Here is a 17,689-nt window from a genome sequence, read left to right as displayed (position 1 = left end):
CAAATACTCTCAATGTCTTTCATTTAGTTATTCACTGAAAATCACTGCTGAATTATTCTGCATTCAGTTATTACATTCAGTTATTTTGTTCAGATTTTCCATGTGTAATCTCACCGCTCAGTCTTGTGAGAGTTTATCTTCAGTTTTACAATCCTCAAACTCTGTCCTGAGAGAGCTGGACCTGAGTAACAATGACCTGCAGGATTCTGGAGTGAAGCTGCTCTCTGATGGACTGAGCAAAAATTGTAAGCTGGAGATTCTGAGGTAAATGGTTTTCCTTAAAATAATTAACAAAATGTTACATTTATCTAAACTCTGGTCACTTTTCTCCAAAGAGTTTACAGTGATCTGAACACTTTGTAATTGTCCTAAGTTTTCATTAATTTCCTACAAATTACAAACAATGTAAATATTTTTCTTAAAACACTGTGCACAAAACTTTCAAATGTTTTCAATATAGTTCATACAGCCAACCAAAACCAAACATTTAATATTGTTTTTTATGTTTGGGGAACATGTAAACAATTGCAGCCTTTTAACAATAAAATGGAAAGTATAGAATGAGCAATAGTGTTGACTATGCAAATTTGTAATCCTCTTGAAAACATTTTTCAAAATTAAATTTTAAGAACATTAAGGTGGACGGTCAAGTTTATTTTAAAGAGCATTGTTGACATGGTGGTAAAATACCACCAACCACAAAGGAAGAGGCCTGTGGAGATGTGGAGACAGTAGCTTGACAAACATAGATCCATAATTTACCCCCGCCCCCCCATATATATATATCGGGGGGGGGGGGGGGGGGGGGTGCTGACAGAAATTTATCGTGGTGCCCCCCTCAGCACTTGGTGGCCTATGCACAGCGCGTGATGCACGTGGGGGGAGTGGGGGGGGGTACACACACACAGTTATGCAGCAAGCTAAACACTCCTCCAAGAAAGACTTGAGACAAAGCTGAGTCCAAGTGCATTTTAATGGAAGCGGTGTAAAACTGAAGAAAAAAAAAACTATAATAGAAAAGATACATTAAAATACAAAATACTTGGTCCTGGTCAAGACAAACTCCTGAACTCCAAACTGAATGTCAGAATGGGAAAGAAAGGTGATTTAAGTAATTTTGAGAGTGGCCTGGTTGTTGGTGCCAGACGGGCTGGTCTGAGTATTTCACAATCTGCTCAGTTACTGGGATTTTCACGCGCAACCATTTCTAGGGTTTACAAAGAATGGTGTGAAAAGAGAAAAACATCCAGTATGCAGCAGTCCTGTGGGCGAAAATGCCTTGTTGATGCTCGAGGTCAGAGGAGAATGGGCCGACTGATTCAAGCTGATAGAAGAGCAACTTTGACTGAAATAACCACTCATTACAACCGAGGTATGCAGCAAAGCATTTGTGAAGCTACAACATGCACAGCTTTGAGGCAGATGGGCTACAACAGAAGAAGACCCCACCGGGGACCACTCATCTCCACTACAAATAGGAGAAAGAGGCGACAATTTGCACAAGCTCACCAAAATTGGACAGTTGAAGACTGGAAAAATGTTGCCTGGTCTGATGAGTGTCGATTTCTGTTGAGACATTCAGATGGTAGAGTCAGAATTTGGCGTAAACTGAATGAGAACATGGATCCATCATGCCTTGTTCCCACTGTGCAGGCTGCTGGTGGTGGTGTAATGGTGTGGGGATGTTTTCTTGGCACACTTTAGGCCCCTTAGTGCCAACTGGGCATGGTTTAAATGCCACGGCCTACCTGAGCATTGTTTCTGACCATGTCCATCCCTTTATGACCACCATGTACCCATCCTCTGATGGCTACTTCCAACAGGATAATGCACCATGTCACAAAGCTTGAATCATTTCAAATTGGTTTCTTGAACATGACAATGAGTTGACTGTACTAAAATGGCCGCCACAGCCACCAGATCTCAACCCAATAGAGCATCTTTGGGATGTGGTGGAACGGGAGCTTCGTGCCCTGGATGTGCATCCCACAAATCTTCATCAACTGCAAGATGCTCTCCTATCAATATGGGCCAACATTTCTAAAGAATGCTTTCAGCACCTTGTTGAATCAATGCCACGTAGAATTAAGGCAGTTCTGAAGGTGAAAAGGGGTCAAACACAGTATTAGTGTGTGTTCCGGTAACACTTTACTTGAAGGGGTGTGCATAAGACTGACATGACACCTTCATAATCATGACATGACACGTGTCATGAATATGAAGGAGTTTTTATGCATCTTTATGACAACTGTCATTAAGTGTCATTCGCTTAATTATGTCATTTTTAATGCAATGATGACATTTCGGAGTTGTCTTTGTTATGACAACTTGACATAAACCAATTCATCATAACCTGTCAGTGTCTTTGTCATGACAATTTGACATTACCAAGACAACATAACCTGTCATAAACATGACATAACAGATTATCAAATTTAAGAAACTTACTTAGCTTATAGGGTTAACCTTAAAAACTGTTATGTGGTTGGTTTTGATGTTGACTGAGGCAATTATAATGTCATACATTTTTTTCAGTGGCACAAGTTTAATTTGTCATTAAAATGCAATTAGGTGTTAATACGCTGTCAAATTATTTTTTAATAACAGCATCATTAATATTTTTCAGTTCACAATGTTTTATTTTATTTTTTTAAGTTTCCTCCACCAACTTTAACAGAAGGTTAGATAATAAACAATATCAAATGTCTTAAAAATTTAAAAAGGAGTTTGAGAAATAAAATCAATCATTTAATTTTTAAGACCTGCCCTCTCACAGAACTGACTCTTAAAAACACAAGGCATGAATTTATACACAGGTGACCAGCACCAATTAACGCAAAAAGGGGAAAACACGTACACAAATAATGGCCATTACAAAAAATAAACATATATATATCAACATCATATACACACATAAACAAACACAGAAAAATAACACTTTGTCAAATGACTTCACTTTATAAATTATCTTCCGATGTATAAAAATAAGAGAAATAGTCTTTAGAGCCCCACCCCGGGCTGAACAAGGAATGGTTGCGGCTAGAGCCTAGGCCGGAACATTATATATAGGGCCAACGTTTCCGCCCGAACCCCTTTTGACGGTGCACCAGCACACGAGACTCCACCATATCAAACGGAATGGTAAGAATAAACTCAAACTATTCGTTAAAGAGTGAGCGAAAGTTTAAATAAAGTATATTAAACCCAAAATAACGTTGTTGTGAATTGTTTTTACTTACTGCAAACTAAATTGACATTAAACATCTAAACAAACTAACCTGACTGAGGCTCTGCCAACATCTGTTACAGCGTACACATTACCAGTGGTGCCACCATAGACATCATCATATAGGTGTATATGTCTATGCCACTCTATCATTTTGAGTTATATTAATAGTTTTTAATGACTCTGTACGATTTCCTCTATGATGCCATATTTCAGGTCAAGCTAAATATTCATGACACTGTTATAAAATAATTTGACAGAGTATTGACACTTAATGACACGTTAATGACCAATTCAACTTGTACCACTGTAGTTTAGGTCAAGAAATATATTCATGACACTGTTGTAAAATAATTTGACAGAGTATTGACACTTAATGACATGTTAATGACAAATTCAACTTTTACCACTGTAGTTTAGGTCAAGAAATAAATTCATGACAATGTTATAAAATATTTTGACAGAGTATTGACACTTAATGACATGTAAATGACAAATTAAATTTAAAAAAAAATCATGACATTATAATAGCCTGATGACAGCCAACGTCAAAACCAACCACATGACAGTTTAATAATAATAATAATAATAATAATAATAATAATAATAGTAATAGATTTTATTTATAACGCACTTTTCATTCCGAAGAATCTCAAAGTGCAACAAAGGGAAAAAATAACAATACATGAATAACAAGTAAAAATTACATCTCAACATCATGCCGGACGCTGATGACGCTAGCCTGGTGCTAACTTCAGCCACCATGCAGCTTAAGCCCGAGGGAGACCACCAGTGAGCAGCCGACACCCAGAAGAGAGAGCAGCCGCAGCGAGCAACATCAAATGTCCTTCAAACCAAAACCAACCACAAATTCAAACAAAAACAGAAGAGAAGCGGTGACAAAACGGCAAACAACGTCCTCTCAGTGGCTGCCAGCAATCAGCAACAGTCCCAATAGTAGCTCTGACTGTTAGACTAGTCACAAACATAAGAAAATAAAATAAAATCTAAATTTAATAGTAAATTTAACATGATTTGTGGGTGGAGAAGCGGCGAACAGACAACGCCAGCATCCTCTCCCCCACGTTGCCTAGCAACTAATGTAATGTAAACCCAAAAAGCTAAGTAGTTTCTTAAATTTGATAATTAATCTGCTATGTCATTTCATGTCTGTTTATGACAGGTTATGTTGTCTTGGTAATGTCAAGTTGTCATGACAAAGACACTGACAGATTATGATGTATTGGTTTATGTCAAGTTGTCATAACAAAGACAACTCCGAAATGTCATCATTGCATTAAAAATGACATAATTAAGCGAATGACACTTAATGACAGTTGTCATAAACATGCATAAAAACTCCTTCATATTCATGACACGTGTCATGTCATGATTATGAAGGTGTCATGTCAGTCTTATGCACACCCCTTCAAGTAAAGTGTTACCCGTGTTCCTAATAATCCTTTAGGTGAGTGTATTCTTTTCAAAGACAATATACAAGCTCCCCATTAAACCTGTGATAAACATTGTAAAATATTTACTCCTGTTTTATATTTCTTGATCAGTTTTTTTAGCATGCATTGCAAATGTCAGTTTATATTCTATCCATACACAGAGATATTTAACTAATGGGACTTGATACAGCTCCAGTTTATATAATTTAAACATAACCTCTGGAACCCTTTTCCTTTGTGTGAAATATTACTTGGGTTTTAGTCACAGATAATCTGAAGCTTAATTTAACGATTAGAAGATTTATTGACCCATTCCTCCACTTCATCTACTACTTTTTGTAATCTTTGTGACACAAATATTGTCCTCTTTTCCATATTGCTCCATCATCTGCAAATAATGCTCTTCCTATGTCACGTTTAAGATTACTAAAAATATAATTTATAGGGCTGTCGATTTAACACATTCATTAGATTAATTAGTTATGGTATAAAATAACGTGTTCAAATTATTAACACAATTAACACACTTCCATCGCCCCAGACCTACTTAGTCCATCTTACATTTCATACATATGGTTGATAAAGAATATGATGCAGGGCAACAACTCACTGTGTGATGTAGCGTATAGAATGCAGTTAGAATGTCCCTAAAATTCAAGATATGGGACCAAAAAATGCCCCTTTTAGTCTCAGGGCATGTCGTGGTCCACATCAGAGCGCAATTGTTCCCGTCGGTGCTATGCATGAAAACACTGCAGGCTCACTCTTGCTCGTATCCAAGGTAAATCATCAACACTATCATAACTTACATGTGTTTATGTCACGTACACACAAAGGAATGGGTGCAAGGACTCAAGTGCAACAAGAAGAATATTTATTATAACTAAACAGAAACATAAATGAAAAAAAAAACCCACAAGGGGGAAAACGTAACTAGAAAATACATAAACTGAAACTGAACACATACCACATAGAAATCACAGGGGAACGGAAGACATAGACAGTACAAGGATATGACAACCGACTGACAAACACAAGGAGCTATAAAGGGAAGAAATCAAGAGGGAACAGGTGGGAGAAATCAAACACTGTCTGATCCCTCCCCCCTTGTTATCTGATTAATTACATGAGCTCATGCTCAGAATGACAAAACCCACATGTGCACACAAGACAGGACAGGCATGTGACACTACCCCCTCCTTAAGGAGCGGCTACCAGACGCTCCACTAGGGATGGGCGGGACAGACCAGGGGGGCACGGCAGGGACAGACCAGGGCGGGATGGGAGGGACAGACCAGGGCGGGACTGGGGGAACAGGGGAAACAGACAAGGAAGGAACAGACAAGGGAGGGGTCAACAAGGGAAACATGAGGAAAACAAAAAGTTCAGGCGACCATGGTGGCCCACAAAGTTCAGGCACCCAGGGGGGCGCGGTCAGAGCAGGGTGCCGGTTCTGCGCGTGCAGGGCAGGGCGCCGGGGCAAATGCGATTCTAATCTTGTACAACATTTTAATCAAATAAATAAGTTAATATTGTATTGTTTTAGACACAATATTGTCTTTTTCAATACACAGTGGCATTTCATTTCTGAATCTACGTTTTGAATGTGTGTCTTTTTTAATATAACCATTTACTTCATTTTGTAATTAATTAGATTGCCCTTGACAGCCCTAATAATTTATCATAGTATAAAAAAATACTGGACTGCATACGCTTCCTAGAGGACTCCCATTTTCTATCTTATATGTTTTAGAATACTGTATTCCTACCCTAACTTGTATTATTCTTTCAAGAAGGAAGCCCATAATCCAGTTGTACAACTGTCCTCCTGTTAGAGGTCTTCACAGGGCACCCGAGACCCGTGGACACGGGATCCGACCCGGGACCCGTACAGGTTCGGGTCTATATTTTAAATGGTCAGCCGGGTCGGGTCCTAATCTATTACTTCGGGTCCCGGGTCTGTTAATGTTGTAGCCTATGTAATCGATAGGACTCGGAGAACACTTGGCCGTGAGAGTCAGCGCGGCTTGTGTGTTTTGTGTAACTTAAGTTACAAATTGCTAAATTAGGATAAGGAAAGTGTGAGCTGGGAAATGAGGTTTAGAAATACACAACACCAACAAAAACACAAGCTCTTTCTCTCTCTCTCGCCCGCGCTCTCTCAGCCATTTAGAAAGCGGGCAGATTTAATGCATGCGCGCGGTAATAATGTACTCAAGAATATATTTCAAATCAGCAACAAGACCTCAGGTGAACTGTCACATAAATGTTTTCTGTGATGCTCAAATTGCGTAAAAAAAGGCTCATATTTCAGGTTGCTCCAGCTGACGCGCGAGTGCAGCCTCAAGCGCGTGTCATGTTTCTATGGCAACCCGAGCTTCCGCAGTGACTGTAATGACTTTAAAAATAATATGAATGAACCATCTTGTTTAATCTTAAAGTTCTGCTAGTCAGACTCGGCTCAGAGAGATTATGGCAAATAAATAATGCTAACGCAAGCGGCCATGGCACTGAACGAGCAATAGTTATTAGTTCAAAAGGGCAAACAGTCAAAGTTATTATGCGAGTTATCTCATAAATCCGTCACTGTGAAATAAAATTGACTTTAAGCTACAGCTGAAATGATGAGTGAATTAAGCATGCTTGGAACAATTACAGAGGAATATTGCAATACATCACAATCAAGGTACAAGGAAGGGAGACAACAGCTATATATCGTTAGGTAGGCTGACTGAGACAAATTTATTTTTCGCAACTTGTTTATTAACTTGTTAACAGCAGTTTATTGTGTAATATGAGACAATCAGGTCCAGTCGGGTCTGTGTTTTCCCGCCGGGTTCGGTTCCAGCTATCAAATAATAGACGGGTCCATGTCGGTTCCGGGTACTATATTTTAGGTATTTTTCAGATTTGCACGGGTCCGGGTCCAGTTTTTGAAATAATAGACAGGTCCGGGTCGGATCTGTGTTGAACATTGCGGGTCTCTTCGGGTTCGGGTGCGAATTTTTGGACTCGTGAAGACCTCTACCTCCTGTATTCCTACCTGCCCTTAATCCACTCTGATATGGTGATATAGATCATTTTAATTCCAATTTATTACATGGCTCTGTGAAATACTTGATTCTGAAAAGGACTTTGCTGGTCTTAAAACTATAAATCTGGACATTAGAAATGAAATGTTCAGGCTAAAAGGAATTATAAGAACAAACTGGAGCAGGACTTTGCAAATATGAATACCAAGCAGGCCTTTCAGCGAGTCAGGACTCTTACTGGACAAGCCTTGTAACAGACTACATGGGAATCAGATCCTACCACTTTTGCTACTAAAATTAATCATTTGTATGCCTGTTTTATGCCTGATTTGCCAGCAGAGTGTGATTGCCTTTTGGAGTCTTCACCTTCTCAAGAGCTGGATTATAAATCCCTTCTATCCAGGCAGGATGTCTATTTCCAGCTCATTAAATGCAAAACAAATAAGGCTCCTGAGCCAAATGGAATCCCGAGCCATGCCCTAGAATTAACCACAATTTTTATTCTCTCTTCCTTTAGTCATTATGTACTTCAACAATAGCTGGCTCATGGAAATCATTAATTGTTATTTCTGTTCTCAAAAAATAATTATCAATCAGAGTTCTAATCACTATAGGCCTGCAAGTTTTGGGGGGATATTTGTTTCTTCCTGATAATGCTAATTGTGCTCAAAATTATTTCTTATGAAATGACAGTGAGATCAATTAAAAATTACACTTCGAGTTTTGCCCCCTGGTGTCTAGAGACAATGTAGAAATACTTTGTTCCTGTTCTCAAGTATATTTTTACTTTACTGGACTTTAAATGGTTCTGTAGACTTGACTTTTTTCACGTGTTACTTTTGTGGCTGAATCTACAGAAAATAAAAGCTACCACACAAATTGCCACCCAGATTGTGTTAGTGATGTTTAACTGCCAAATAATGTGATGTGGATTGTTGCTGTGTGTGTATTTGTAGGTTGTCGGGTTGTATGGTGACAGAGGAAGGCTGTCGCTATGTTTCTTTAGCTCTGAGTTCCAACCCATCACACCTGAGAGAGTTGGATCTGAGCTACAATCACCCAGGAGATTCAGGAGTGAAGCTACTCAACCAACCCAACTACAGACTGGACAAACTCAAGTATGTTAAGCAGGAAGAGTGTATATGTGAATAAGTTCCACTATGTTGTAGTGCACTTCTATATTTTACTGAAATCTAATTAAAATTAATGCAACAAATAATAATAATAAATATAATAATAATAATAATAATAATAATAATAATAATAATAATAATAATAATAATTTCAGTCAGATGTGGTTTGAAATCCTATTCAAAATTGCATTTATGGATTTTGCATGGTTTATGTGACTTTCTTAGGCTATTTAATATGTAAATGTCAGACATTGTTGAAGCAAACATGCTGAAAGCTGCTGCAGAAACAAGATTATGTTTTTGCAAGTTGCCAGATAAGCAGAAAAATTACAATATAATGGAGACCGGCAGAGACGACAACTCAGAACAAAGCCACTCATACCAGCCTCCTGTATTTCTGATGCTGATTTAGAAGACGCCCTTTCCTCACTCCAGGACAATTCAAATACTTGCTACCTTTCAAGAACAAAACAGATTGTTCCCACCCTGGCCACTCTTTGTTTGACCTCTTGCCCTCAGGAAGATGCCATAGGTCAATAGGTCTACGGACTTCCAGATTCATAAATAGTTGTAGTTGTAAATAGGCTGTACACACTCTTAATCAATACACTTTTTGGCGTTTTCCCAGACATGGTTTAAATTAGGCCATTAGTAGGCCTTAATCGTGTCTTTAAAAAATGGCTTCCTGATTACTAAAAACTTGACTATGTAGTCTTGAACTAAAATAAACCAGATTAATTTAAAATCAACTGTGCAAATCTGAATGAGGACGACAGATGTTGCCTATAAAACTCAGAATGAACCACTAAAAGCTTAAAATTGCACACTAACAATTCTAGTCTATATAGCGTCAGTCACTAGTCCTTATATTGTGGTGTGTACTCAGGTTTTAGGCCATGCCTCCTACATTATAAGGACCTATGATGTCCTTAACATAAAATTACTAAACGTTTTTTATTACAAATATAAAAATGCAGTTTGTTCAGTAGTAAAACCAACATGTGTGGGAGTGTGTGTTTACTGATTAAATGTATTGACACTGTGTATGTTTTTTTTATAGTATGGATCATGGAGGAGAATTCAGGATTAGAGCAGGACTGCACAAATGTACGTCTACACACACACACACACACACACACACACACACACACACACACACACACACACACACACACACACATGCTCGCATACATACATATATACATGTGTGTATGTGTATATACAGTCTTGTTCAAAATAATAGCAGTACAATGTGACTAACCAGAATAATCAAGGTTTTTAGTATATTTTTTATTGCTATGTGGCAAACAAGTTACCAGTAGGTTCAGTAGATTCTCAGAAAACAAACAATCAATCAATCAATCAATCAATCAATCAATCAATCAACTTTATTTATATAGCGCTTTTACAATCACGATTGTGTCAAAGCAGCTTCACAGTGTCAAACAGGATAATATTGCGACAAAATTAGATTTGGCTGTACAGTCGTACTGGAGAAAACAGTGATGTTATCAGCTTATTTTAAATTATCATATAGCAACAATGTTGGCAGATCAGTATTATAGTTTATAGAATTAAATAAGACCTAATTCATACATTTTATTTGTATAATAAGTTGAATAACTTTAATCATATTTTTAGTGTCCCCAACTGAGCAAGCCAAGCCAAAGGCGACAGTGGCAAGGAACCAAAACTCCATCGGGGCATGATGGAGAAAAATAAACCTTGGGAGAAACCAGACTCAGTCGGGGTGCCAGTTCTCCTCTGGCCTATTAACACACCGTGTAAGATTATTATTCTGGCAACCTTACAGTTCGGAAATCATATTAGATCGGATTATTCAAAATTTTCAGGCTATCACGGAAGAGACAGATTTATTTAGGATGGGGCGTCGATTACACAAGAGTATGAATACATGAAAGATCGGAATTATTGCGCCGAAGACGGGTTTTGAGCATGTCGTGCAAGTGAGGCAAATTCGGAGGAGACACCATTTGACACGGCTCAGCAGACACTCCAGGATGCGTTGGTCATGTCCAGGCAGGTCCACCATCACGATCCGAACAAGACCCAGCATTCATGATATGCACGCTCTTAAGGCTGTGCAATTGGGCAATTAGTTGAATTAGTTGAAAGGGGTGTGTTCAAAAAAATAGCAGTGTGGCATTCAATCACTGAGGTCATCAATTTTGTGAAGAAACAGGTGTGAATCAGGTGGCCCCTATTTAAGGATGAAGCCAACACTTGTTGAACATGCATTTGAAAGCTGAGGAAAATGGGTCGTTCAAGACATTGTTCAGAAGAACAGCGTACTTTGATTAAAAAGTTGATTAGAGAGGGGAAAGGCTATAAAGAGGTGCAAAAAATGATAGGCTGTTCAGCTAAAATGATCTCCAATGCCTTAAAATGGAGAGCAAAACCAGAGAGACGTGGAAGAAAACGGAAGACAACCATCAAAATGGATAGAGGAATAACCAGAATGGCAAAGGCTCAGCCAATGATCACCTCCAGGATGATCAAAGACAGTCTGGAGTTACCTGTAAGTACTGTGACAGTTAGAAGACGTCTGTGTGAAGCTAATCTATTTTCAAGAATCCCCCGCAAAGTCCCTCTGTTAAAAAAAAGGCATGTGCAGAAGAGGTTACAATTTGCCAAAGAACACATCAACTGGCTTAAAGAGAAATGGAGGAACATTTTGTGGACTGATGAGAGTAAAATTGTTCTTTTTGGGTCCAAGGGCCACAGGCAGTTTGTGAGACGACCCCCAAACTCTGAATTCAAGCCACAGTACACAGTGAAGACAGTGAAGCATGGAGGTGCAAGCATCATGATATGGGCATGTTTCTCCTACTATGGTGTTGGGCCTATTTATCGCATACCAGGGATCATGGATCAGTTTGCATATGTTAAAATACTTGAAGAGGTCATGTTGCCCTATGCTGAAGAGGACATGCCCTTGAAACGGTTGTTTCAACAAGACAATGACCCAAAACACACTAGTAAACGGGCAAAGTCTTTGTTCCAAACCAACAAAATTAATGTTATGGAGTGGCCAGCCCAATCTCCAGACCTTAAAGGGGTACTTCAGCGCTGGGAAGATGAATCTGTATTTAAACTGGGTTATCAATGCAGTAGAAATGTGAAATTATTTTTGAATTTGGTGTCTTCTAGACTGAGAAAAGACAGAAAATTTATTTTTGTCCCATGGGGATGAAAGACTACAATTCCCAGAATGCTTCGCTGCCCTGTGAGGCCATTTCCAACACCACCAACTTCATTACAGTGACTGAGTTAGAGAAGACACTACAATTAAAAACTGAACGTGTCTGTTCAATATAATGAGTCACCGCGCGAGTATCACAGCACTGAGCACTTACTGCACGAGTGATGAGAGCTGAGGTAATCGCGACTACACTCGCGGCATACATTCACAACTCGAGTTCAATCTAACGTGTTTCAGTTCATGCCTTTTCAAGCTTAACTTTAATAGAAATGAATATGAGAAGTTAAAAGACTTACATTGCTCACCATAGCTCCGTTTAAATGATCCTGTCTGCAAGCTGAGCTCTCCCTGCAAGCTGAGTGTTATCTCCCATCCCCCAATGCCGGATTCAAAACATGCGGAAATAGCTCCCTCTGCTGGCTGTAGTCTTTAGCCTTTGGCCAAACATTCCTCCTATGATGCAAAAATCGTCATTTTGCATCATAGGAGGAATTTTCCCAGAAATAAAATGCATAAATCTCTTATCTCAGGGAGATATGAGGGGGGAAAGCACAATAATTTGAATATTCTCCAGGGTTTCTACTGATACAAAGCCATATGCTAATCGCTGAAGTAACCCTTTAATCCAATTGAGAACTTGTGGGGTGATATCAAAAATGCTGTTTCTGAAGCAAAACCAAGAAATGTGAATGAATTGTGGAATGCTGTTAAAGAATCATGGAGTGGAATAACAGCTGAGAGGTGCCACAAGTTGGTTGACTCCATGCCACACAGATGTCAAGCAGTTTTAAAAAACTGTGGTCATACAACTAAATATTAGTTTAGTGATTCACAGGATTGCTAAATCCCAGAAAAAAAAAAAAATGTTTGTACAAAATAGTTTTGAGTTTGTACAGTCAAAGGTAGACACTGCTATTTTTTTGAACACACCCCTTTCAACTAATTGCCCAATTGCACAGCCTTAAGAGCGTGCATATCATGAATGCTGGGTCTTGTTTGTTTTCTGACAATCTACTGAACCTACTGGTAACTTGTTTGCCACGTAGCAATAAAAAATATACTAAAAACCTTGATTAGTGTGTGTGTGTGTGTATATTAGTGGCCGTTATTGGTGTTAACTTGCAGCGTTTACGCAAGACTCTTTTCGGGTGATAAAAAAATATTTCCTTTAATCTATTCTTGAAGTTGGGTTGGGTGATGGGTCTATACTACACAAGCTATGATTACTTTCACTTTCATAGTTTAGCGTGGATTTTACCTAGCCAAATTGCACTTTAGGGGGTGAGAACGAGTCTTCGAACCTGTGTGCCTAGTGTGAAATTACCACCACATCAAACGTGATGTGCTAACATGGATGTTGCTATGAAGCCGCCGGGTTTGCTTCAGGGAAATTTTAATTTTAAGAAGCTTCCCAAAGGAAACCTCGACAAGACTAAGGTTGTTTGCACCTTGTGCAATGCAGTATTAGTTTACTGTATGAGTTATTCCAGTCTCGAGTACAGCCTAAATGCACACTTTTTTGTCATCCCTATTGAAAGGTTCAGAGGACTGTTTAATTGTTGTAAAGTGTATTAATCATCTCAGAAAAATACATTATTCTGTCAGGCGCAGTTGAAGTAAAACGTGCTTGGGGCAAACGCTCTCAAGATGAGAGCCAGGCTGTGTCTGTGTCATTATTCCAACATTATCTTCATAACTTTACCCCTCAGAAAAATTAACTTTCCTCTCAACATTATAGCCTGGTTTGAGCAGCGCACGGCGCACACTCTTTAGTAGTGAAGGTGCACGCTGTATATCACATCACATCAACGCACACTGTAATGGGTAATTTACATTGTGACATTTTTTGTATTGATTGGTTCATGAAAAGGTTTATCCCACCCCAAACTGATTACAATTTCATTCACTTTGGGAATTTTTATTCCGATTGAGGTGTTTATATTATTTGGGTAGCACACATATTCTGAATGCCTTCGGCAGAATATAGATGAGACATTTTAATCTATATTAATCTAAAATGTATCTATGCCCACCTGAAATGTTGGTTCGACCGCGGAAAGACATTACACTCTTTTATGGAGTTTAAGTCCTACTGATGTTAATGTGCTAACTGTCCTAACTGCTTAGTTGGACAAAAAAAGTGGATTCTGCATTGTGATTGGTCAGATCACCTGTCAATCAAACTTAGCGAAGGGTGAATTCAGCATTCATGTGCTGTTTGCTTGGCTTTGTGTGTGCAAATCAAGGTGCAGCCGGCCCGTACGGATCACGACTCAGCTACAATCCCTATACTTGATATTGCACATCTGCGCAAAATAGATGCTCAAACACTATGACAGTTGGAGCCCTAATTTCCACCCTTCACTTAAGGGGGTCGCACACCGGACGCGGAGCTCGGCGGCGCTCGGCGGCACGCCATGTCTTTAAAATTCGAACACATTGTTTTCAATGAGTGTACGCACACCGGTGGCGGCATTCGGCGCTTGTCCGCGGCGACACAGGAAGTTGTTCTAAATCCTGCCGCCACAGAGCGCCATTTCAAGGCTTTATATTAAAAGTATATTATCGTTAAGATATACTGATTTCAACCTACAAGACACATTTGTTTTACATTCTGAGTTCAACAGCTTGAATAAAGTCTAAACATATTTTGGGGAAATGTATAATAAACATAGCCTTTTAAAATGTGCGCGTCCGGTGTGCGATACCTGAGACGCTGTGCGGCGCGCCGCCAAGCTCCGCGTCCGGTGTACGACCCCCTTATCACTTATAGGCTATCACTCTACAAATACTGCCCACACATATGTTTAGTTTTCTCAGGTGCTCCAAACTCAGCATCACTTCCAATTTCAACCCAAAATCCATCCTACAATTCAGACCGTCACCTATTCAGCAATTCCATTGTCTCTTATCTTGCCATTACTTCAGAAACTCGCAAGCTAAATCCACATCCGACCCACTTTTTTGGATGACTCCAACCATCCCTGCCCATATTTTTGGTTCCAAAAACACCTCAAATTAATTCTCAGATCCCAGATGACAATTTCTCCAGCCCCTTCCTTCGTTTAGGGGCAGCAACCACAGCAGCCCCAAAAGGTCTCTCCCAACAGCAAATTCAAGCACTAGATCGATGGTCATCCTAAGATAAATACCCATACTGTTTTACTCTGTCTGATAATTCATACGTGTGAACTTGGGAGGTGTAGGTATTGGGTTTCCGCTTACTCAAATATCTAATGATACAAATGTAAAATGAAAACAAAAACTTTAAATCGGTTCAAATGTTGACTTATATCTTAGAGAGATGGGATTATATATTGTTTGTACTCTTTATTATACACAGAAATAAAACAAGGTGAACATATTTAGACAGTTTGAGGATCCTTTTTTTCAGACATTTTAATATAACTATAAAAAATCCAGTACACACGTTAGTATAACTCATCAATTGCAGCTGTCACAGTTGATAGGTGACAAGAACAATCCTCCGTAGGCTAGACCATCCCATTTAACAACTCTCATGCCCTGTCCCAAATGACACACTTCCTCTGCACTGTCAGAAAGGTGTTCGTGAGTGCCCCCTTGGTGGTCAATGCTCAAAAACACATAAAATAACACTTGTTTTCAACATTTACTCTCCTGATCCAGATAATTGCAAAGCATGCTAGAAACTAAAAATCCACGTCCCAGTTTCTGTTCATTCAACACTACTGGATCAAGTTAACTTCAATTTGACATATTTAAGTGGATTTTACGCAATATAATTAGGACAATCCAGTAACTGTGTGGTTTTAACACATTTTAATTATGTTTAAAAATTAACAAAAATATTTTTTACAGCGTCAGATTAGATCGTTTTGTTAAAAGATTGTACAGATTCATAATTCCTGATTGTGCTGTGTTTTCTCTCCATCAGATTATCATCCGTTCACTCTGGATCCAAACACAGCACACACACGCCTCCGCCTGTCTGAGGGGAACAGAGAGATTGCATTCACTGTCATAAAGGAGCCGTATCCGGATCATCCAGACAGATTTGATTATTATCATCAGGTGTTGTGTAGTGAGAGTGTGTGTGGACGCTCTTACTGGGAGGTTGAGTGGAGTGGTGATGTGTATATATCAGTGTCATATCAGAGCATCAGCAGGAAGACACAGGGTAAGGAGTGTGAGTTTGGACGTAATGATCAGTCCTGGAGTTTGACTTGCTCTCCTGACAGTTACGCCTTCAGACACAATGACATATGGACTGATTTCCCTGTAAAGCCCATCAGCAGTAGTGGTAATAGAGTAGGAGTGTATGTGGATCCCAGTGCAGGAACTCTGTCCTTCTACAGCGTCTCTGGAGACTCAATGAGCCTCATCCACTCAGTCCACAACACATTCACTCAGCCGCTCTATCCTGGGTTCAGGGTTTATCAGGAATCGGCAGTGAAACTGTGTTGAGGAATCAGATCAGATTCTAGAAAGATTCTACCCATAATGCTTTGAGCCGCATGCTAAAATCAGTAACAGTGACATGTTATAGAGTCTCTTACTTTCTCTTCATTACATTAATACTACAGCTGAACTTCTTTTACTGAAATTACACAATTAATGTGAAATAAATCCTGTGTGTGTGTGTGTGTGTGTGTGTGTGTGTGTGTGTGTGTGTGTGTGTGTGTGTGTGTGTGTGTGTGTGTGCGTGTGTGTGTGTGTGACGGCATGTATCTGTGCTTATCTCAGCCTTTTTATTGAGTTGTTACATCAATGTTATTAGTCAAAATAAGAATCAAAATTCAGTTGAAAATTATCTTACACAACTATGATTTTTTTATAACATGTAATGTCATAATTCTTGATATTTTTCTGTATTGTTTGTGCACATATAATAAAACACAATGACAAATGAACTTGAGATCAGAATTTAATTCAATCAATCAATCAACTTTATTTCTATCGCTCTTCTCCAGTGCCGATTGTGTCAGAGCAGCTTCAGTGTTAAACAGGACAATACTGCAGCAGAATTAGATTTGGCTGTACAGTCGTTCTGGAGTAAACAGTGATGTTATCAGCTTATTTTAATTTATCATAGAGAGACAATGTTGGCAGATCACTATTATAGTTTATAGAATTAAATAAGACCTAATTAAAACATTTAATTTGTATATTTAGTTGAACAAGTTAGATCCTAATTTGAGTGTTATAGTTTTAGTGTCCCCAACTGAGCAAGCCAAGCCAAAGGCTACAGATTGATGATGAATTGATGAATTGGTGAATGGATGATGAATATAGTATTTGAAATGCTGTATGAATCATCAGATGCATGTGAAATCAATTCCTCACAAGACCCAAATGACATTCAGGAGAATTTCCGACATTATAAAACAATACACTAATAATCATTTAATAACAAATTTACTGTTGTCAGGTAAACATTTTTTTACTGCATGTTATGTGCGGGGCTCCGTATACATCCATCCATTCATACAGGCTTCTTGAGGAATATTTGAGACATTCACATCCACTGAAGTGATGAACGCCACCTTGGCACGATCATGTGGATATAAGAGCGGCTGCATCTCCAGGACCAGCGAACATTGAAGCAGAAACCCGTTGCAATCCTCCGCCGAACCAGAGAA

General features: G+C 39.0%; 1 protein-coding gene across 1 annotated transcript in view; it reads left to right on the top strand.

Annotated features, from left to right (window-relative positions):
* The window catches only part of LOC137046755 (NACHT, LRR and PYD domains-containing protein 12-like), a 44,995-nt gene extending 28,035 nt beyond the window's left edge, over nucleotides 1–16,960 (top strand). The window contains exons 8-11 of the mRNA XM_067424144.1: nucleotides 94–264; nucleotides 8,669–8,830; nucleotides 9,906–9,952; nucleotides 15,985–16,960. Coding sequence (XP_067280245.1) covers nucleotides 94–264; nucleotides 8,669–8,830; nucleotides 9,906–9,952; nucleotides 15,985–16,514 — 910 coding nt within the window. The 3' untranslated portion in view covers nucleotides 16,515–16,960. The remainder of the gene's footprint in view (nucleotides 1–93; nucleotides 265–8,668; nucleotides 8,831–9,905; nucleotides 9,953–15,984) is intronic.
* The last annotated feature ends 729 nt before the right edge of the window (nucleotides 16,961–17,689 follow it).

This window comes from Pseudorasbora parva, chromosome 18, assembly GCF_024679245.1.
Source record: "Pseudorasbora parva isolate DD20220531a chromosome 18, ASM2467924v1, whole genome shotgun sequence".
Classification (NCBI taxonomy): Eukaryota; Metazoa; Chordata; class Actinopteri; order Cypriniformes; family Gobionidae; genus Pseudorasbora; species Pseudorasbora parva.
This window is presented reverse-complemented; position numbering and strand designations above follow the sequence as displayed.